Source organism: Palaemon carinicauda, chromosome 19 (assembly GCF_036898095.1).
Source record: "Palaemon carinicauda isolate YSFRI2023 chromosome 19, ASM3689809v2, whole genome shotgun sequence".
Classification (NCBI taxonomy): Eukaryota; Metazoa; Arthropoda; class Malacostraca; order Decapoda; family Palaemonidae; genus Palaemon; species Palaemon carinicauda.
The window spans coordinates 111,042,745-111,064,499 of NC_090743.1; the positions used below are offsets into that span (position 1 = coordinate 111,042,745).

General features: G+C 40.8%; 2 protein-coding genes across 7 annotated transcripts in view; one reads left to right on the top strand and one right to left on the bottom strand.

Moving 5' to 3' along the window:
* Positions 1-21,755, bottom strand: part of ArgRS-m (arginyl-tRNA synthetase, mitochondrial) — a 644,356-nt gene that overhangs the window by 481,735 nt on the left and 140,866 nt on the right. The gene's annotated exons all lie outside the window — the stretch shown is intronic.
* The window catches only part of LOC137658734 (uncharacterized), a 97,570-nt gene that overhangs the window by 54,279 nt on the left and 21,536 nt on the right, over positions 1-21,755 (top strand). For 2 of the 6 annotated variants that reach the window (XM_068393747.1, XM_068393748.1), the window contains exons 4-6: positions 11,776-11,862; positions 18,502-18,579; positions 21,062-21,148. In XM_068393747.1, coding sequence (XP_068249848.1) covers positions 11,776-11,862; positions 18,502-18,579; positions 21,062-21,148 — 252 coding nt within the window. Of the gene's footprint in view, positions 1-11,775; positions 11,863-18,501; positions 18,580-21,061; positions 21,561-21,755 lie in introns of those variants that run through there. The other 4 variants (XM_068393746.1, XM_068393749.1, XM_068393750.1 and 1 more) reach the window with 3 other exon arrangements.

The following is a 21,755-nucleotide window of genomic DNA, read 5'->3' on the forward strand; positions in this document are numbered from 1 at the left end:
CATATATCTTGATACGACATATAGCAATCTTCACCCCGAATAACGTTTTCGTTTCGAGGGGCAAGAGTGGCGAAAAACAGAAGGGGAGCCGTTATCAAGGTTACCCTTCCTCCCGTACTATTAAGAGTCTCCAAGATGGCGCTCATTCCTATTTCAGTAGCGATTGCACACGGTGGTTTTCCCTGTTAACCTAACGTTTTTTTTTTTATCGTTATCGAGAGGAATTATAATGCAATCTCCAGATTCTTCTACCTCTGGAAAGTTGAGTATTTATTCTTTACAGTGTATAATTTTTAGCTCCTGCTTCACAGTGAAATTAGTTTAATTTAATGTGTTATGGAGCTTGGCTGGTCACCGGAGGCGCCATGCATGTGCTATCTAGTTAGCAGAATGACATTCCCGGTTGTAATAGCATTAATAAATTATGAAAGCTATTTAGGCACAATTATACTAGTAAAGATATATATATGCATGCAAATTTCCTCTTCTTTATGTCGATGGTATACGTCAGAGTTTCGGCGATTTAGTTAACCGAGATTTCGCCCCACGCTAGGCTACCTAGCCTATGTGCTTTGGTATACTTTCATACATTATCCCCGTTTACCCTCGTGTATCGTTTTATCAATCCAACGGGAGATAGTATATTCATAGAATTAGTTATATAATTCGATACTCGTTTCATGTGGAGATTTAAGGGTAATCCCTCCTTCCCTCTGAGTGCCGCCATAGGCGACAACCTTATCCTGGTCTTGCAATAGAGAACTTCACTCCGGATTGACTAGGCTAGTGTTTTCTGTCTCAGACCCTTGCCGGCGAGTATGCTGGCTTTAGTTTTTCGACAGAACCTCAGTGTATTCAGTCTTTCTGCCGGTGGCCGAGCAGGAGGGCTAGTCACTCCCCTGCCGGCTTAGAGCTGTCAACATAGGAGGCTAAGCCTTCCTAGGCCGCACTTGAAGTGGTAGTATGATGCTGCCACCTTCTCCCCTGCGGTCTAGAAGACTAGTCCTGTTTCGGCAGACCCTAAGCTGAAGAACATATATTCTTCTGCCGCCTAAGATGGCGCCGATACTGAAACAAAGTTTCACTCTTGTGTAGAAGTGGCGGCAATCCTGCCGCCGCCTTCTACACTTGATAAAGGACACTTTTCCCTGCCCCGTTTTGTCCTTTAGCGATGGCCTAGCTATCGCAATCCTGTGGCTGTCGTCCTACAATCTTCCCGCTTGCCGGGTAGATTGTGGTGCTGGCCGGGCTCCTACATAAGCAGCTGTAAAGTCAATCAGTCTTTCCCTTATGGATGCATGGCTTCGGGAAAGGCTGTGACAGCTGCCGGTGGGAGACCCCTCTACTGTCAAGTGTTCTTCAGTCCTCCCTTGGACTGCCATCCACATCCCTGAAACCGGCAGCGACTGGCAACAGATCTTGTGGCTGGATGAAGCCTGAATGATGCATTCTCCCCTTCCATTTGAACCCTCATTCTGGAGGAATGCAGTAAGGTTAAGTACTTAAAGTGAGCCCTCGCTACTTCGCGGTTCGACCATCGCGGATTCACCACTTCGCGGATTTTTTTCATAACCCATGTATATACATATATCGCGGATTTTCCGGAAATTTCGAAAATACCGCGATGTGACCAATGGTGTGAGATAGGAGAAAGTAAGGAAAATTGAATCATGATTGATTTTCAATATAAATGAAACTTTGAGAAGCAACAAAGATATCATTTGTTAGAGAGATAGAGAGAGGTAAGGAATGAGAGGTAGTGAAAAGTAGCCCAGAGAGAGAGAGAGAGAGAGAGAGAGAGAGAGAGAGAGAGTAGAGAGAGAGAGAGAGTAGAGAGAGAGGTAGAGAGAGAGAGAGAGAGAGAGAGAGAGAGAGAGAGAGAGAGAGAGAGAGAGAGAGAGAGAGAGAGGAGTTTAAATGTAATAAACAAAAAAAATTTGATAGGTTATAACACATTGGTGCTTATGTAATATCAACTGTATACTGTAGACGGTTTGAATAAGTTAAGAAATTGTATAAACGATACTTTGTTAGTGTATTCGTACACTCTCGAGCGGCAGCTAGATGTCAGCTGATCTAATCACAGCCAAAAGTAAAACAAAAAGAAGTCAACAATACTCGATTTTTAAAACACACCCGAAATTTAAAAACAAAAGTACACGCTTTCTTAATGTGCAATTAACTAATTAAAGAGTAGCAATTTTCTAGAATAAGATGATGTTTCCCAAAAAATAGTGGTTTGCTGATGAAATCGGATGCCGTATTTTTAGCTATGATTGAAATGGATGTAGACTCGGCATAATTTTTTCGTTTCGTATTTAATTGACACTAAGACAACTAATTTTAGTTTCTTCATCTAAATGTAAGTATTGTATAACACGAAGAGAGAGAGAGAGAGAGAGAGAGAGAGAGAGAGAGAGAGAGAGAGAGAGAGAGAGAGAGAGAGAGAGAGAGAGAATCAGCTGTTGTAATCAAATGGCGTGTTTTTGTTTCGTGAGAATTTCATCGCCACGACTATAACAACAACATACTGTACTGAACTTTACAGTATTATACAGACTACTGTAATATGATAAAGTAAAATATTTGTAATCTATTTTATATGAAATGGGGCTTTATTTTTTTTTGTTTAAAATTTACATTTACGTATGTAAAACAACTCTCTCTCTCTCTCTCTCTCTCTCTCTCTCTCTCTCTCTCTCTCTCTCTCTCTCTCTCTCTCTCTCTCTCTCTCTCTCGTAAATTGTTTTCCTGCTTTGCTACGTATGTATGATTTTATATAGATACGGTAAATAATATTTGTAATAACATATTTTATAAAGGCTTTTACTGTAATATCATTATTTATCACTTTCATCATGCGTGTTAAATGCCTTCGTTTGTTTACTGAGCGTACTTTATGACGCCGTCGTTTCAGGCGGCATCATAAAGAAAAACATTTCATTTGGAAGTCCTAAGAAAAATTAAGTAAAACATTGGTAATAACAAAATCAACATACTGTACTGAATAATCAATATAATCGATGCAAAAACTAACCTATACACAGATGTGTAAATGCGTTTGTTTCTTCATTATGATCAGAGATAAACGTAAACAAAACATTGGTTGCCATTTTTTATCGTGCTTTTTGGCGTGTTTAGGAAACGCATGATATAAAGTCGCCTTTAATATTTGTGCCTGTTTTAGTTTAGGGTACTGTAGTACATGCATTAAGTGTTCTGTACATTAAAGGGTAGTTTGTTAACAGTACTACGTACAAGCGAAGGTTTTAAAAGTCTGAATATACATGTTAAATAAATAGGTAAATATGGTGTCACTACTTCGCGGATTTTCACCTATCGCGGTCGGGTCTGGAACCTATCTACCGCGATAAACGAGGGTTCGCTGTACCCTTATTTATTGTAAACATACATTTTAATAAGGCAGCCCTTCACTCCATGCTTTCTGTCTCCCTGTCAGCTAGTGCCTGATACTGCCGGCTGGACCGGTGCGGTCAGGTACTAACTCAGCCTGCATGCTGCCGGCTGGACTGGTGCCGCCAGGTACTATCCAGCCGGTTACATGCCGGCCGGACCATGCCGCCAGGTACTAGCCTAGCCGGCATGACATATGATTATACAGTAGCCAGTATATTTGCAGTATAGTATATACTGCAAACAGAAAACTATAGTATATATTACACAGTAGTTATTTTCCAACATACCTTGTGTATCCTTGTACAGTCTATTGTTGAGACCAATCCTATATTGAAAGAAAAGATTTCCTTCAATACACTGATAGTTAATCAGTTAACAACTTACCCCACAATATTAAATAATTTAGAAGGGTCAGTGTTAGTAAACACTTATTCTATCCCTAGAGGTTAGAACCCTTCTCTTTGAGTTTGCCTTGATAAGGAAACTCTATAACTTTAATATTGGGGGAAGTCACAGCAATTCGCTGGACAGGAGACACAAGTATGTGTCTTTCCTATTTCCCTTCTAGCTTAATATCCTAAGCTATAAGGGTTGAAATATTAATATTTTGCATATCAGTTTATCATGTGATATAAACAACCGCATACTCATTTAATTTTCCTTTCTTTACAGGAGGACCAAATGAAGTGCGATGTGATCTTCTGTAACCACAGGAGTAGGAACTTCTGTGGTCACAAAGAGTGCAGGTCTCATGCCCCCTGCTCCATCACTAAAGAAACCCTGCGGTATTGGGACCCCAAGACTGTAACATCTGCCGGACCTTGGTGACCGAAGGTTTCGACGACCCCAAGTCAACAGAGTCGAGGGATGCAGCACGAGAAAAGCTGCGCAAATGGGTACGAGGGTTCCAGAGGAACTCTCTGGGACTGTATCTGCCTAATGAAAGGATGCGTAGCTTGCTGTTCCCCAAAGAGGGTAGTGAAGCTGTCGTACCCCAAGCACGACCCGGACCTCCCTGATTGCCATCGAGACGGATGTCAGTGAGGCGTTGCAAGGCATGGACATCCACCAGGAAGAAAGGATGTCAGAAGTCCACGGACACTGAGAAGGATCTTTTGAAGGATGATCCTGAGGAGGAGTCTACTCTACCTGCGGAAGAAGATGATGATGTCGAGTCAGAGTCCCTTCCGTCTGTGCCGGCACCAGAGCCGTTACCCTCAACATCTTCTACTCCTACCCCTCCATCAGGCGAAATGGGCAAGGCACTGGCCCATCTTACAGCCCCAATGGAGAGCATTCGCAAGCAAGGCAAAGCTAGGGAAGCGAGACTCGATAGAGAGCTCCGTGAAGCTCGACTCACCGCCTCCCGGGGGTCATACAAGCGACCCAGAGTTCAAGACCTCCCATCCTGCTCCGAAACCAATCCCTGGAGGTATGCAGAGTTTATGCCAATCACTAACGGCAAACTCTACATATCGGAGAAGATGGGAGCCGTCCACTTAAACGACATCCAGTTCTGGCCAAGCTTTAATGCTTACCCAAACTGCTTCATCCGACTGAAGCAGGAACCAGCGTCAAAAGAGGAGACGGAACCCAAGGAGGTCATGGTATTCGACCACGACAATGCACAGGGTCTCTTGTCGAGTAGCCTGAAGAAGGTGGGTTACACGAACTCGAAAGTGTCCGCCTTGAGCAAGAAGCATCCTACCTTTCTTGCTCCTGCTTCAATAGCCTTCCCCTTTACGTCGAAGGCTTTTAAAGGAGTTGCCAAGGCAGTGGAGGCAGACAAACCATGCCCTACACTAGAAGAGTGTAGACCTCTGTCATTAGCCCTGCCTATAGAGGATAAGGAGTGGAAAAAAGTCCACCTAATCTTCTCAGTAGGGAAGTTGGATGCAGATATCGCGGGACGACAGTTCAGCGAGAACCTCCCGAAACTGTCAGACTTTCTCTTGAGTGGGGAGGAAGAGACGAAGGAGAGACTTGCGGCATCCCTATCCCTACAGAACGGCATGGAGACGTGTGCAGGCCAAAAGAGCACCCCAGACATGAACATGGTCATGGCAAAAATGCACATGGCCACCTTAGTAAAGGACCTGTACGCCTTTATGAAGGCTAGGAGACCATGTAGAGAGTCCGAGTTTGCTGCAGCAACAGTGAAACATGAACCCAGGAAGCTGATAGCTTCCAATATCTGGGGTAAAGACCTCTTCCCAAATGAAGTGGTCAAAGAGGTAGTTGATAGAGCCGCCACGGGGAATAGGAACCTTCTCCAGAAGTGGGGCATCTCATCAAAACGTAAGTCTTGCCCGGATGCGGGTCCCCAACCTCAAAGGAAGACCAAGAAGCCCAGACTACTCTCTCGGCCTGCCCAACAACATCCCAAAGTCACCATGACTGCAGTACCCCCAAGTGGTTGCTCAACCACAAACCACATTCCAAGTGGTGCCTCAACAGCTGGTTGCCCAGTCACAAGCATTCAACCCTGGGTTTGAGAGGCAAACACTACCTTTCGTCCCAAAGGTAGAGGCTCCAGATGGGGCTCCTCAAGACACCCCTCACGAGGTAGGGGAGGACGCGGTCAGGGAGGTAAATCTTCCGGACAATCGAAGCAATGAGATGCTTCAGGTAGGAGGGAGGCTCCAACACTTTCAGGATCGTTGGACCTTCGATCCTTGGGCCCACGGCCTAATCAAGAACGGACTTGGATGGAGCTGGAGCAAGCCTCCACCATCATTTCCTCAATTCTTCCAACACTCCACCCCCTCATTGGAAGAATATACCCTAGAACTATTGAGCAAATGGGTAATAAGGAGAGCAAAGTCCATCAAATTCCAGGGAAGGCTGTTTTGTGTTCCCAAGAAGGATTCAGACAAACTCAGAGTCATTCTGGACTTGTCGCCTCTCAACAAGTTCATCAAGAACAGCAAGTTCAGGATGTTAACCATTCAGCACATAAGGACCCTGTTACCAAAAGGGGCGTACACAGTCTCGATAGACCTGGCAGATGCTTACTGGCATCTCCCAGTCAACCGCCCCCTCTCCTCCTACTAGGATTCAAGCTACAGAAGAAGTATGTCTTCAGAGCCATGCCCTTCGGACTAAACATAGCCCCAAGGATCTTCATGAAACTTACAGACGCAGTCGTTGAACAACTATGCCTAGAAGATGTTCAGGTAGCAGCGTACCTGGACGACTGGCTGGTGTGGGCAGCATCCAGGACGGCTTGTCTGCAAGCATCCAAGAAAGTGATCCAGTTCCTGGAACATCTGGGATTCAAGATCAACTTCAAGAAGTCTCGACTCTCTCCAGCTCAGGAGTTTCAATGGCTGGGAATCCATTGGAACTTGAAGTCACACCGCCTCTCCATTCCCCCAGGAAAGAGGAGAGAAATTGCGGGGTCTGTCAAGAGACTACTGAAATCCGACAGGATCTCAAGACGCCAACAGGAAAGAGTACTGGGCTCTCTCCATTTTGCAGCAGTAACAAACCCAGTGCTAAGAGCACAGCTGAAAGATGGGATCTCAAGACGCCAACAGGAAAGAGTACTGGGCTCTCTCCATTTCGCAGCAGTAACAAACCCAGTGCTAAGAGCACAGCTGAAAGATGCGTCAGGAGTCTGGAGAAGATACTCATCAAACGCTCGAAGAGATCTAAAAAGACTGATACCGACCTTACTACGATCACTTCTCAAGCATTGGTCGAAGGCCAAGAATCTAAAGAGGACTGTACCCTTGCAACCACCTCCACCATCGGTGACCATCCACACGGATGCCTCGACGGAAGGATGGGGAGGTCACTCCCATCAAAGGAAAGTCCAAGGGACTTGGTCTTTTCTGTTCAAGACACTTCACATCAATATTTTGGAGGCTATGGCAGTCCTCTTGACGTTGAAAAAACTCTCCCCTCACAGATTAGCCCACATCAGGCTGATCTTGGACAGCGAGGTGATAATGAGATGTCTGAACCGACAAGGCTCGAGATCGCCCCATATCAACCATGTGATATTAGCCATCTTTCGTCTAGCGGAAAAGAAGAGATGGCACTTATCAGCAGTTCACCTTTAAGGGTTCCGCAATGTGAGAGCGGACGCTCTATCCAGGCTCAAGCCGATAGAGTCAGAATGGTCCCTAGACACAGACTCATTCTCCTTCATCTTGCAACAAGTCCTGGAACTGCATATCGACCTCTTCGCGACGAGCGACAACACAAGAAACTACCTCAATATGTAGCCCCATACGAGGACCCTCTAGCGGAGGCGACGGACGCCATGTCCCTCAATTGGAATAAATGGACCCGGATTTGAGATCTTTCCGAGGAACGGCAGCTCTAGTGTCTCCCAAGTGGCCCAAGAGCAACGGGTTCCCTCTGATAATGGAACTGAAGCTGAGGCTGGTCCCTCTACCGAACCCAGCAAGATCTCAACGGGTTCAGAAGTCGAGTCTTCGCTTAATCACAGAGAACCCAAAACCTTCATCTCATGATTTTCTCGCCTTAGCAGTGAAGAAAAGAATTGGGATCTCAAAAGGCAGTATAGACTTCTTAGAAAAGTACAAGTCCAAGTCAACTAGAAGACAATATGAATCGTCTTGGAAAAAGTGGATTGCTTTCGTTAAAGCAAGAGGACCGAAAGAAATCTCAATAGACTTTTGTCTGTCCTTCTTTATCCACCTTCATGAATAAGGTCTGGCAGTCAACACGATAACTACGTGTAAGTCGGCCCTGACTGGACCTCTTCTATATACCTTCCAAGTGGACCTATCGAACGAAATCTTTAACAAGATCCCGAAGGCATGTTCTAGACTTATTTAGGCCTGCAGCTCCTCCGAAGCCCATTTCATGGTCCTTGGACAAGGTCCTACATTATGCTTCAACTGTAAACAATGAAGATTGTTCTCTTAAGGATCTAACCCAAAAATTTATTTTCCTGTTTGCTATAGCCTCAGGGGCTAGAGTTAGTGAAATAGTGGCCCTATCCAGAAACGAGGGCCATATTCAGTTCACAGAAGTGGGAGAACTGAATCTCTTTCCTGATCCAACCTTTCTTGCCAAAAACCAGATACCCACTAAGAGGTGGGGTCCTTGGAGAATCTGCCCTCTAAAGGAAGATGTCTCTGTCCAGTAGAATGTCTAAAGGTCTATCTTCGAAGAACTTCAGACTTCAGGGGAGGACAGCTCTTTAAAGGAGAAACTTCAGGATCAAACTTATCCCTAAAACAACTGAGGGCGAAGCTCACCTACTTCATTCGCAGAGCGGATACTGACAGTATACCTGCAGGTCATGATCCAAGGAAAGTTGCTTCATCACTGAACTTTTTTCAGCATATGGACTTTGAGCGTCTTCGCTCATATACTGGATGGAAGTCATCCAGTATGTTCTACAAAAATTATGCGAAGCAAGTGCTCGAACTGAAGCATTATGTGGTGGCGGCAGGTAGTGTATTAAAACCTGTCGTCTAGTACTACGATGAACAGTGAATTGATTGGGACTATCAATTAGGGTGGAAAGGTGTTGACACCTTCCAGTGCAATACTTTTAAGTGGGTGTCACCATGGTGACACTAAAGACTGTTCAAAATCTCAGGTGTAGAATTATACAGATAACACTTGTGCTATGTGTACTTGTACACAGTGTTGACAATATACAACATTTACAGAAAATTATATCAGAAAATTTTATCAAATTTTCAAATTTCATAGTGGCACTAATCATTTCTTCCCTTTCAGGTAGAAAACTTTTCTGTTTAAAGTTGTATGTATAATTCCCTTAATACATGTTACGCTTATTATTCTATTTTTATTCATTTATCGTAAATAAATGTCTATTAAAGTGTAATTGCGTCTTATTTCGCCCCACAATTAGCACAATAAAAATAGCCAGAGATCTCTTACTTATCTACCTAAGTAAACCTCATATTATTGTATGCTTACAAACAATGGATATAGGTGATACTTATTGTTCCGACAACATATACAAACCGTGAAACTTTTGTATATCTAGTTGATACTTATGTTTGTTCCTACAATATATGCAAACCTTGAGACCCCTTTTCTACTGTCTAGTATGACTCTTCCCTGCAGGGGGCAGAAAACCCTAACATTGTACATGATTGGTGGTAATGACGTACGTCTCAATGGTCCAGATGACCATAGAAAAAATTGTCCCAAGGTTAAGGCACCTATGAAAATCCACAGATACAGTACTTTCAAGTAATTCTCTGATAAACTTACATCAGGACGACATGGCTTGAGCCCAAAAAAACGGATTTTGAAGCGAAGTGAAAAATCTATTTTTGGGTGAGATGGCCATGTCGTCCTGATGGACCCGCCCTCCTATTCCATAGAAAAGGCTTAGGCAAGATCCCTCCCGTAACTACTATATCGGAAGCTACTGGCTCAAAGTTACAAGGAATGAGCGCCATCTTAGACTCGTATTAGTACGGGAGGGAGGGTAACCTTGATAACGGCTCCCCTTCTATTTTTCGCCACTCTTCCCCCTCGAAACGAAAACGCTATTCTGGGTGAAGATTGCTACGTGCCGTATCAATATATATGTCCCCAGATATTATGCGATATCCTTAATAGAGATTTTAAGGATATTCGCCCCAGGAGTTAGTATTCTGGAGACCTAAAGGTAAATTCTCTGGGAATATCACTGTAGTCAAATATCCCTTAGAAAGCTATCAATAGGAACCTTCCATCAGGACGACACAGCCATCTCACCCAAAATAGATTTTTCGCTTCGCTTCAAAATCCATTTTGTGGGTATGACTTTTTTATCTAATTGTAATAAAGAACACACATACAGACACATAGAATATATATATATATATATATATATATATATATATATATATATATATATATATATATATATATATATATATATATATGTGTGTGTGTGAAGGTTGGCCAGGGCACCAACCACCCAATGAGATACTACCGCTAGAGTGTTATTGGGTCCTTTGACTGGCCAGACAGTACTACATTGGATCACACTCTGGTTACGGCTCATTTTTCCTGTGCTTACACATAAACCAAATAATCTGGCCTATTCTGTCCACGTTCTCCTCAGGCCTCATACACCTGACAACACTATGACATTCATTACCAAAAAATATTTCTTCACTCAAAGGATAAGTTACTGCACTGTCATTGCTCAGTGGTTACTTTCCTCTTGGTAAGGGTAGAAGAGACTCTTTAGCTATTGTTGTTATTATTATTGTTGTTGTTATTATTATTATTATTATTATTATTATTATTATTATTATTATTATTATTATTATTAGTAGTAGTAGTAGTAGTAGTAGTAGTATAAGCCAAACTATAACCCTAGTTGGATTAGCAGGATGCTAAAAGCCTGAGGGTTCCAACAAGGAAAAATATCCCAGAGAGGAAAGGAAATAAGGAAATGAATAAACAAGATAAGTAATAAACAATCAAAATAAAACTAAGAACAGTGACAAATTAGATCTTTAGTATATAAACTATAAAAACATCAAAAGCAAACAAGAGGAAGAGAAATGAGATAGAAAGTGTGCCTAAGTGTACCCTCAAGCAAGAGAACTCCAATCCAAGACAGTGGAAGGCCTTGGTACAGAGGCTAGGGCATTACCCAGGACTACAGAACAATGGTTTGATTTTGGAGTATCCTTCTCGTAGAAGAGCTGCTTATCATAGCTAAAGACTTTCTTCTACCCTTACCAAAAGGAATGTATCCACTGAAAAATTACAGTGCTGTAGTTAACACCTTGTGCAAAGAAGAATTATTTGGTATTCTCACTGTTTTCAAGTGTGTGAGGAGAGAGGAGAATGTGGAAAGAATAGTTCAAACTATTAGGTTCAGTTGTAGGTAAAGACAAAATGAGCCGTAACCAGAGAGAGGATCTAATTTAGTGCTGAATAGCCACTCAAAGGACCCAATAACTCTCTTGCGGTAGTATCTCACAGGGTGGCTGGTCTCCAGTACATACAGTATGCTGATGAGTATACAATAAAAGTAAGTTTGGGCTTAAATGTATTTATTGGGTTTGTAAGTGTGTTAGAGGGGTTTATAAAAGCCTAAATTAATGAAGAAAAGAAAAATGAAAAAATATGCTGTAGATTTCTGCTTTGCTGTTGTTCAGTTATCACAGGGAGCCGAGCTGGGAACGGAACACCAGTGATAGCCGAGGGATTACTATATATGTATATATTAAAATTTATATATAATGTATATTAATATATATGAATGTTTATATGTGTATATTTATATATGTATATATTTGTAAATACATACTGTATATACTGTTTCATAAAAAATGAAATGATAAAACATTTTGCAGCCTGAAATAATCATCTAATACTTTGCCTTTTCAGCCCTCAACATGAACCAAGTGACCCTGAAGTAGATAATGTGTTACCTGTGCTTGCTACAGATGGCATTGTCAATCATGAATCTGATAGGTATGGAAACATAGATCAGGGAAATCTTTTATATTATTATGATGAAGAAAATGAAATAATCAACATTTTCGATTAGGGATTTCAAATGATGCCTTCATGCATGTGAAATAAATGAACATTGAACATCACTATTGTAGTCAAGTGTGTGGATGGCTTGAGTGGGAGGTGGTTAGGAAGAAAACAGAAAATGAGGCTTGAGTGGGAGGTGGTTAGGAAGAAAACAGAAAATGAGGCTTGAGTGGGAGGTGGTTAGGAAGAAAACAGAAAATGAGGCTTGAGTGGGAGGTGGTTAGGAAGAAAACAGAAAATGAGGCTTGAGTGGGAGGTGGTTAGGAAGAAAACAGAAAATGAGGCTTGAGTGGGAGGTGGTTAGGAAGAAAACAGAAAATGAGGCTTGAGTGGGAGGTGGTTAGGAAGAAAACAGAAAATGAAGCTCCAGAAGAGAAATTTTTACAGTACATTCAAGAAAAAGAAGAAAAATTCCTAAACATATCTCTCTCTCTCTCTCTCTCTCTCTCTCTCTCTCTCTCTCTCTCTCTCTCTCTCTCTCTCTCTCTCATACATTCATACATATATATATATATATATATATATATATATATATATATATATATATATATATATATATATATATATATATATATATATATATATATATATATATATATATATATATATATATATATATATATATATATATATATATATATATATATATATATCAGAAGGAAATAGACTGGAAGCAGAACAAGCTAGGGACCCACCACCAAGCTGCTTTCAAAACTAAGGCAATTAGGATATAGAGAAAGTATGGAACGTTTGAACTTATTTGACCTAAAAACTTGACAACTAAGGAGACAGTTAATAGAGGCATTCAATTTTTTTAAAGAAATGGCAAATGTAGATTATAACAATCTATTGGCACTTAGCACAAATCATTACAGAGGTGACGGATACAAACTGGAATTAAAGAGATACAAGAAAACTCAATGTGGTAATTTCTCGACATACAAAACAGCAAATGTAATTGGAAGTTCGGAGTCTAATCGCTCTACCAAAGAGCAAATGGAGTGTCTGGGGATGGACTAAAAAGTCTTTGAGACTCATGAGTCTGATTGAGGCCTCTACCAGCTGATGTAATTAACTGTATCAACAAACAAAAAATGAGGCAGTGTTTATTAATTTATGGCTTAATTTCTTCCACATTAGGCCTATGTCAAGATAATAAAACTCTGCTATTCTTAACATAGCATTCCATTCGGTGTTTACAATTTTTATCTTGGACCAGCTTAGCAATAGATTTGAAATAACTATTCTAGTTATTCATCACTCACAAATATTTAATTTAACAGCTATTTTGTCTACTCAACACTCCAATGGAAAATATAGTATTTTACGTTTTTTTTTATATACCCAAATAATTCTGACATTACAAACTACTTACTTTGCAAGTTACAAAATAAAATATCTAATTGTGAATATGAGATAGTTTTCTATACATCATTTGATATAAAATACCTGTGATTGTGATATATAGTGAAAGATAATACATTTCAAATATAAAATATATATGAATACAAATTTTATATATTGCAGTTGACTTAAGTATATATAATATACTGCTATTAAGAAATATCTTAAGCTTTCCAGGTTTGTACTGGATTTATCTTAAACTTCTAAATACAGAAAGCTTTTATAAAAAAATGACAAATTCAAAGATAATTTGTATTTCTCCCTAACTAATACAAACCTGTAGCTATTAATGTGGGTATACTTCTAGCATAGCTGGAGGGCAGCCATTACATTTCAAGTGCAAGGTGGCAACCCTACCTAACCACTAACAGTGGATAGGTATGGGGTGGTGGTGGTGTTGGGGGGGGGGGGCTACCAGGCCACCTATATCTACTCACAGTTCAATGAAGTAGATATTGGGTTCTTTGCGGCTTCTGGGTGAAGTAATCTTACCCAGACCCTCTCAGATGTTATAATTACCAAATGTTTGGTCATCATTAAGACCAATGCCAGGCTAAATTTCCTACTTGTGCTGTATGCAGCCTGAGGCACCCCACACAGGACTGTATCGACAAGAAAGCAGCGGGCATACCTACAACTGCAAAATGCCCTAACTGTAAGAAATGCCACAATGTCATGGCATGGGGATGTCATGAAAGGGTTGCCAGAGTAATAGCAGCCCTCCCCAAAGAAAAGAGAGAGGAGCCAAGAGGAAAAATGGCTCCTAAACCTCTACCAAGGAGGAAATTCTACTCACAGGATGAGCTAAGAAGAGACTCTTCCAGGGCTAGATCCGCCACAAGAGCCCCCACTTCCACTGCTCGGGCTTCAAAGCATTTACCTAAACCATCTTCATTAAGACAATGGTTCTTACGGAAAGGTTGACCTACCTTGTCACACAGGCTGTAACAGGAAAGATCAATGCTGGCACTATTGCAGCCAACATAGTGGAACTGCTCAAGGGTTTCCTCTCCAAATCCAAGCCCCCCCCCCTCTCTCTCTCCAAAGCTATCCAGGAGATTACCTCTCACGATTTAATACCTATACCTTCCACACCATCACCACTCTCACCCGCACCTTCCACATCCGTCTCATCATACCCCAACCCCATCATCCACTCACCCCAGCCACCATCAACGCATCCACTCCATCAACAGAGGTTAAGGCAATTGCCTTTGCCCCTAGGGATCCCAGACAGTTATCTTCAACCTACACTCAGGAATAAAGATCCTTAATTGGAATTCAGCCGGAGTGAGACATAAAATATCCTCTCTAATTGCAGTCTGCAAAATAGAGGAGATAGATGTCATCCTGTTGCAAGAAAAATTCCTAACAACTGGCACAAAGCTCAAAATTGCAGGTTACAATGGCTACACCACCCCACAGATAAGCATAAACAAACGTCTAGCTACACTAGTCAGAACAACAATACCAACAACAAGGTTACACATTCCAATTCCTCTTAGTACCAACGTAGAGATGCTGGCAATAACAGTAACATTACTGAACCAAAAAGACATATACAACACCTACAGGAAAATTAATAGAGAAGAGCCAGAACTGCAACTAACACAACTCTTTGCACACACAGAAGGCACACCAACACTTAAATGTGGGGATTTTAATGCACATCTTCCATTATTATCATCCCCGTCAATAACGAACCCTTCAGGAGAGCACATAGAAGAGTTTGAAGGAGTCTCCCTGGTAAACACAGGGCAACCCACACACATAAGAGGAGGCAGACTAAATCTGACTTTTGCCACAACTGCAATAAGGCACCTAACTAGATGGCGAGTGCACTCAACCCTGGTAAATGATCACTTTACCACAGTAACAGAATTGGAGATGCAACAGCTACCTCCTATACCACCACCTCCACCGAGATGGAATCAAGACCTGGCAGACTGGGTCTGCTTCTGACTGGCCATAGAGAAATGGGCAATAAACTACAATCCTCCAGAGGACATAGATCAACCAGAAAAGGAACTAGTTGATGCGTTTCACAACGCAGCTAACAAAGCAATGCCTCTGAGGGCAGCAAGAAGAAACTACACATAAAGGACTCCTGGTACTACTGCCCAGAGTAAAGGAGACTCAAAACACAGCTCAATAGGGTCACAAAAATCTACAGAAGAACCACAGTAGAGAATAGAGAACTACTGCAAACAGTTAAAAATGATGTACTACAAAGAATCCATGAAATAAGAATAGAAAATGATGGAATAGTGCACAAACTTATCACAGTATACAACACTCTCCGAAATATGCAAATGGCTGCACAGAGAAGCTGGAAAAAAGAGGACACCAGTTGCAATACAACCACACCCACAAGAAAGGCAGAAAGAATTGCAACAGCCTTTGCAAGCAGAACAGAATAAGCTAATCTCTCCCCTGAAACCAGAATGCTACAGGAGCAGCTGGCATCAGCTAGATGGGAGGAAATCAACAGCCTATCAGCTACAGGATGACACAGGTACCCCATACACAACTGAGGAATTGAGGGCAGTGTACAAATCAGCAAAAGACAATGCACCAGGGGCAGACACAATAACCTGCACCATGATCATATACATGGGTCCAGCAGGAGAAACCGCATTCCTGAGGTTAATGAACAGAACACACCTTAAGCACACAAGGCCCCAAACCTGGAGGCAACAAGACAAACTACTGATCCCCATGCCAAAGGATCCAGAGAATCCGAGACCAATAGGTCTTGTATCCTGCATGGAAAAGACAGGGAAAAAATGATACTAAACAGAATGAAGCACAAAATTGGTCCCCTACATAAACTGCTATATGCATAAAAGGAGGGAACTGGGACCACTGAATCCATTACTGACGTTCTCAGTTGTATTAACCAAAAGAAGGCAACTATAGTCTTCATAGACTTTGAAAAAGCCTTCGAGCTAGCCAGCCCAGCAGCAATGCTGCAATCAGTGGTCAGAAAAGGAGTAAAAGGTCACCTACTAGCATGGACAAAGAACTATGTGCTAGGAAGACAAGCCAGAGTCAAGTTCCAAGGAGTGATATCAGCATTTCATGACTTAAAAAATGGAACACCACAAAGAGTGATTCTCAGCTCTCTCCTTTTTATTCATCTACGCGGACGATGTATGTGTAATACCTCGAGGACCAGTCCCAATGGTAAGAATGTAGAGGGCACTGAATGACATCAACCAAAAGTCCAATGAGTTGGGATTAAAAAAACAAAAAAAACCCTAGGCAAAACCAAGGGAATGGCAATAAAAGCCCCAAACCCCCTGCAATAGGAATGGAACCCCTAGAGTGGGTGGACAGATACACATACCTGGGAGTTGTAATAGACAAGCAACTCACATTCAAGGAGGAAATCAAGTATCTCAAGGAAAAATCAATACATGACAAAACTAAATGGCAGAGCAAATGAGCACGTTCAAAAGAAGTACTATCGAGCCTGCTCAGGAACGCTAGTAGACTATGCTGCTCCCACCTTAACAAACCTGACACACACCCAAAAAGCCACAGTAGAAGTAATTCAAAACGATGCCATGAGGCTCATGCTAGGAGCCCCTATATGGACAAGACTGTGCAACAAGAGGAAGGAAATTGGCCTGCCATCACTAGAAGACAGGATTGGACAGAGAAGTGCACCCATAATTGTAAAGATGTTCCTCTCAAACAGAGACTAGATGACAAAAAAGAGAGTGCGAGAGGAACTATCAAAGCACCCTGAGGTCTAAACCCCAAGCTCCTATAGCAAGGAGCCTGGGCTTAGCTGAGGATATTATGCGACTAAGCCCAGATTCAGCACAGGGCGCACAACACATCACATTGTGGAAGAGGTGGCAACATTCAGGTACACTAAGCTTCCAAGAGCAAAGGAAGACTGCACAATGTAGGAACTAAGGAATGCCGCCCTGGCAGCAATCAGGATTGCGGAAACAGCGGGTGCGCAGACCCATTACATTGATGGTAATGTAGACCCTGCAACCCAGATAACTGGAGCTGCAGTATTTTCCAGTAATCTCACGGCCTGCTGGAGGACATCCAATAATGGCCCCACCATGCAGACAGAGCTTGTTGCAATAAAACAAGCACTACAATACTCCATTGAAAATGAGGAAGGACCAGTAGTCATCAATAGGGATTCAAGATCCTCAATGCATGCCTTGCAACAGGAAAATAACAAAGAAAACAAGGCCCTGCTAGCTGATATCAAAGCACTATTATATCAGCACAATGAAAGAGGCAGACCTGTAACTCTCAACTAGATTCCCAGTCATATTAGAATACCAGGGAATAAGAAGGCAGATGAGCTAGCCAAAAGCATCAGACACATATAAAGTGTACAGGTGCACATACAGCCTGCACTGCAACAAATCAAAAATAAAATAAAGCCACAGCTCGAAGAAAATCTTATCAGGGAGCTACACAAGTGGATAGGGAATGGCTCTCCCTCTGCCACATGGTACAAATGGGCCATGGAGTTAGAGCCTCCCCACATTGACAGATGCACCCCAAGAGAGCAGGCTGTATGCATACACAGACTCAGGTTGGGATACAAGGCAAACTGGGAGATGTGGGAAAACTACAAAAGACCCTGTGAACATTGTGATGTCATACCACAACAGGCCGTCCTGCACTACCTAGTAGAATGTAGGGAGACAACACAGCTGAATGGAGACCTTCAAGAGGACACCAATTCACCACAAGCCAGGCAGACTGCAGCCACACTGGTAAAAGCAATTGTCGAAAACAAAGCTAAACAGACAATTGCTCTCAAGACTACCTCCGCCGCAGTAACAACCTCTGAAATTCTCATCAATCCATCTCATCCCCTCACCGTAAGGCCCTATACACATCATCCTTTGTATACTTCCATAACCTTCTCTACTGCTGTAATACTCCGCAGGGACCCTAGTGAGTAAAGGGTTGGACAACCCCACCTGCAACCTTTCTCTACTTTTCAAAGGCCTTACACCCCCCTTCTAACTACCACTATCCGTGACATGACGGCCTTCTTCCACTACCACCCTCATCCTTACTCTGTTTGCATCTGTCTACAACTAAAAACCTTTCAAATTTCCTTTTGATTTAATAATCAACCTTCTATAGATTTAACAACACACCTTCTATGTATTACAGGCCCGTGCCAACAGGAAATGTTGGCTACAATACAAGACCAACTGACCGACCTGAACCACCTCACTCTCCACATGAACAGTATGTAGTGCACTTGGTTTTCTTCTCCGATGATACCTTTTTTTATAGAATGTAGTGCAGTAGTAAATAATGGATCTAATTTAACAGCATAAACAGGTTTTACATTCAGCTGGAGTCAGTAGTCTATATTTTGTCATGAATTCTTTATTTTCATATATCAATTAATTCATGATGATGTTTATTTGTTAAACCACTGGTTAGAAAAACATTCAACAGATTTACTGCAGTTGTTATTACAGTTTGCTCTTCTTAATTAACCTTTATGCTCAATTAAAATACATTGCATTATATTTTTAGGCATCTTTTTCCCTTTATAAAGAATTGTAATTAAAACGTGTACTCCATCCACATAAAGACAGACTAAAATATGCTAGGATGATGACACAGCTCTAATAAAATTGGTTAAAGTTAGCTTAAGGAATGTAAGATATAATTTAAAGAAATTCAAGGATTGAAATTTCATCCTTCTAAGATGCTGGGTCATCTTAAACCACATAAATAGATTCCATCAGAATTTTAATATGAAATACTAAAACTGCAGAGCAACTTACAGAATGATAATGCTTTCTATGCTTAATCAATTTACTCTTGGTTCTATCAAGCTGTGAACATTCAAGCAAAACTTTCAATTCTTTTTAAACCAGCATGACCCTTTAATAGAGTAGCTTAATATCTTTATTCGGAAGAGCCTGCTCTTTGCAAATGCAAAAACATTATAATTAAAGTGATTACATCTAATGTATGCAAAAGTTTTATAAGGTTGGCTTAAGAGGCCAAACCCCCTGATTTATTAGGGCATATTATTAATTGAATGATTAGATTCGTTTTTTTTTTCTTTCATTATTATTTGATAAGTGCAGATATAGGGTGAGTGGCCTAGGCTATGTGAACTTCTCCTAGGCAATACAATTATTCTTGGCAAATATTGGTTACCATGTGAAAGCAGACAAAAATCAATATAAAATATAAAATGAGAACATTGAGAAAAATATATTCAACTAAAAGTAGCAATTATTGATTTAATATATATATTTTAAATGAACTACATAAATCTGACCCCTTGAGTAGCACAAAGGGCTAAAATAAACCGTGAGTAAATGCGTTGATGAATGAATAAACGTACCACCGTTTACAAGCAGTGTAACTTTGAATACGAGTACAGTATACACATATAAATAGGTTTACGAGCATTATATTAGTCGGAGAGGAAAAGTTCTACCTGTATGTACATTTCTTTATGGAAAAGGTACTAAAGAGACTAGCATGATATTCAGAAATCAGTCCCACAGTGTCCTTACGCCACTCATAGTCTTTTTACCTCATTCTGTTTAATATTGACTAGTATGCCCCCCCCCCCCCTCCTTAAAGAATAACTTTTCGACTCTTCCAGCGGGACTAGCGGAACAATCATCTCATGAACACTTCTTTGGATTTTTTTTTTTTGTACAGTTATGACTTGAGTGTTGTTTGTTAAAACGTTCTCACTATTTTTCACTATACAGAAATTCTGTGCTGCGTTGTAAAGTTATCAGTATTTTGACAATGGCCCCAAGATCATAGAGAAATATCAAAATGGACTATGCTGGCGCCTGCAAACACTTTACATTTGTATTACAACAATCACGATTGGTTGTTAAGCCTTTCAAGAATTCTAAATAATGATGAATCAACGGCATAGGGGAAAAATTCTGCTTATCTGGACTGAGTGTACCCTCAAGCAAGAGACCACTAATCCAAGACAGTGGAAGGCCATGGTAGAGAGGCTAAGGCACTACCCAAGACTAGAGAACAATGGTTTGATTTTGGAGTGTCCTTCTCCTAGAAGAGCTGCTTATCATAGGTAGAGAGTCTCTTCTACCCTTACTAAAAGGAAAGTATCCACTGAAAAATTAGTGCTGTAGTTAACACCTTGTGCAAAGAAGAATTATTTGGTATTCTCACTGTTTTCAAGTGTGTGAGGAGAGAGGAGAATGTGGAAAGAATAGTTCAAACTATTAGGTTCAGTTGTAGGTAAAGACAAAATGAGCCGTAACCAGAGAGAGGATCTAATTTAGTGCTGAATAGCCACTCAAAGGACCCAATAACTCTCTTGCGGTAGTATCTCACAGGATGGCTGGTCCCCAGTACATACAGTATGTTCATGAGTATACAATAAAAGTAAGTTTGGGCTTAAATGTATTTATTGGGTTTATAAGTGTGTTAGAAGGGTTTATAAAAGCCTAAATTAATGAAAAAAATGAAAAAATATGCTGTATATTTCTGCTTTGCTGTTGTTCAGTTATCACAGGGAGCCGAGCTGGGAACGGAACACCAGTGATAGCCGAAGGATTACTATATATGTATATACCTAAGATTTATATATAATGTATATTAATATATGTATATATTTGTAAATACATACTGTATATACTGTTTCATAAAAAAATGAAATGATAAAACATTTTGCAGCCTGAAATAATCATCTAATACTTTGCCTTTTCAGCCCTCAACATGAACCAAGTGACCCTGAAGTATATAATGTGTTACCTGTGCTTGCTACGGATGGCATCGTCAATCATGAATCTGATAGGTATGGAAACATAGATCAGGGAAATCTTTTATATTATTATGATGAAGAAAATGAAATAATCAACATTTTCGATTAGGGATTTCAAATGATGCCTTCATGCATGTGAAATAAATGAACATTGAACATCACTATTGTAGTCAAGTGTGTGGATGGCTTGAGTGGGAGGTGGTTAGGAAGAAAACAGAAAATGAGGCTTGAGTGGGAGGTGGTTAGGAAGAAAACAGAAAATGAGGCTTGAGTGGGAGGTGGTTAGGAAGAAAACAGAAAAGGAAGCTCCAGAAGAGAAATTTTTACTGCACATTCAAGAAAAAGAAGGAAAATTCCTAAACATATCTCTCTCTCTCTCTCTCTCTCTCTCTCTCTCTCTCTCTCTCTCTCTCTCTCTCTCTCTCTCTCTCTCTCTCTCTCTCTCTCTCTCTCACATACATACATACATATAAATATATATACATACATACACACATACACACACATATATATATATATAAATATATATATATATATATATACAATATATATATATATATATATATATATATATATATATATATATATATATATATATATATATATATATATATGTAGCACTGTATGTTCTCCACCAAGT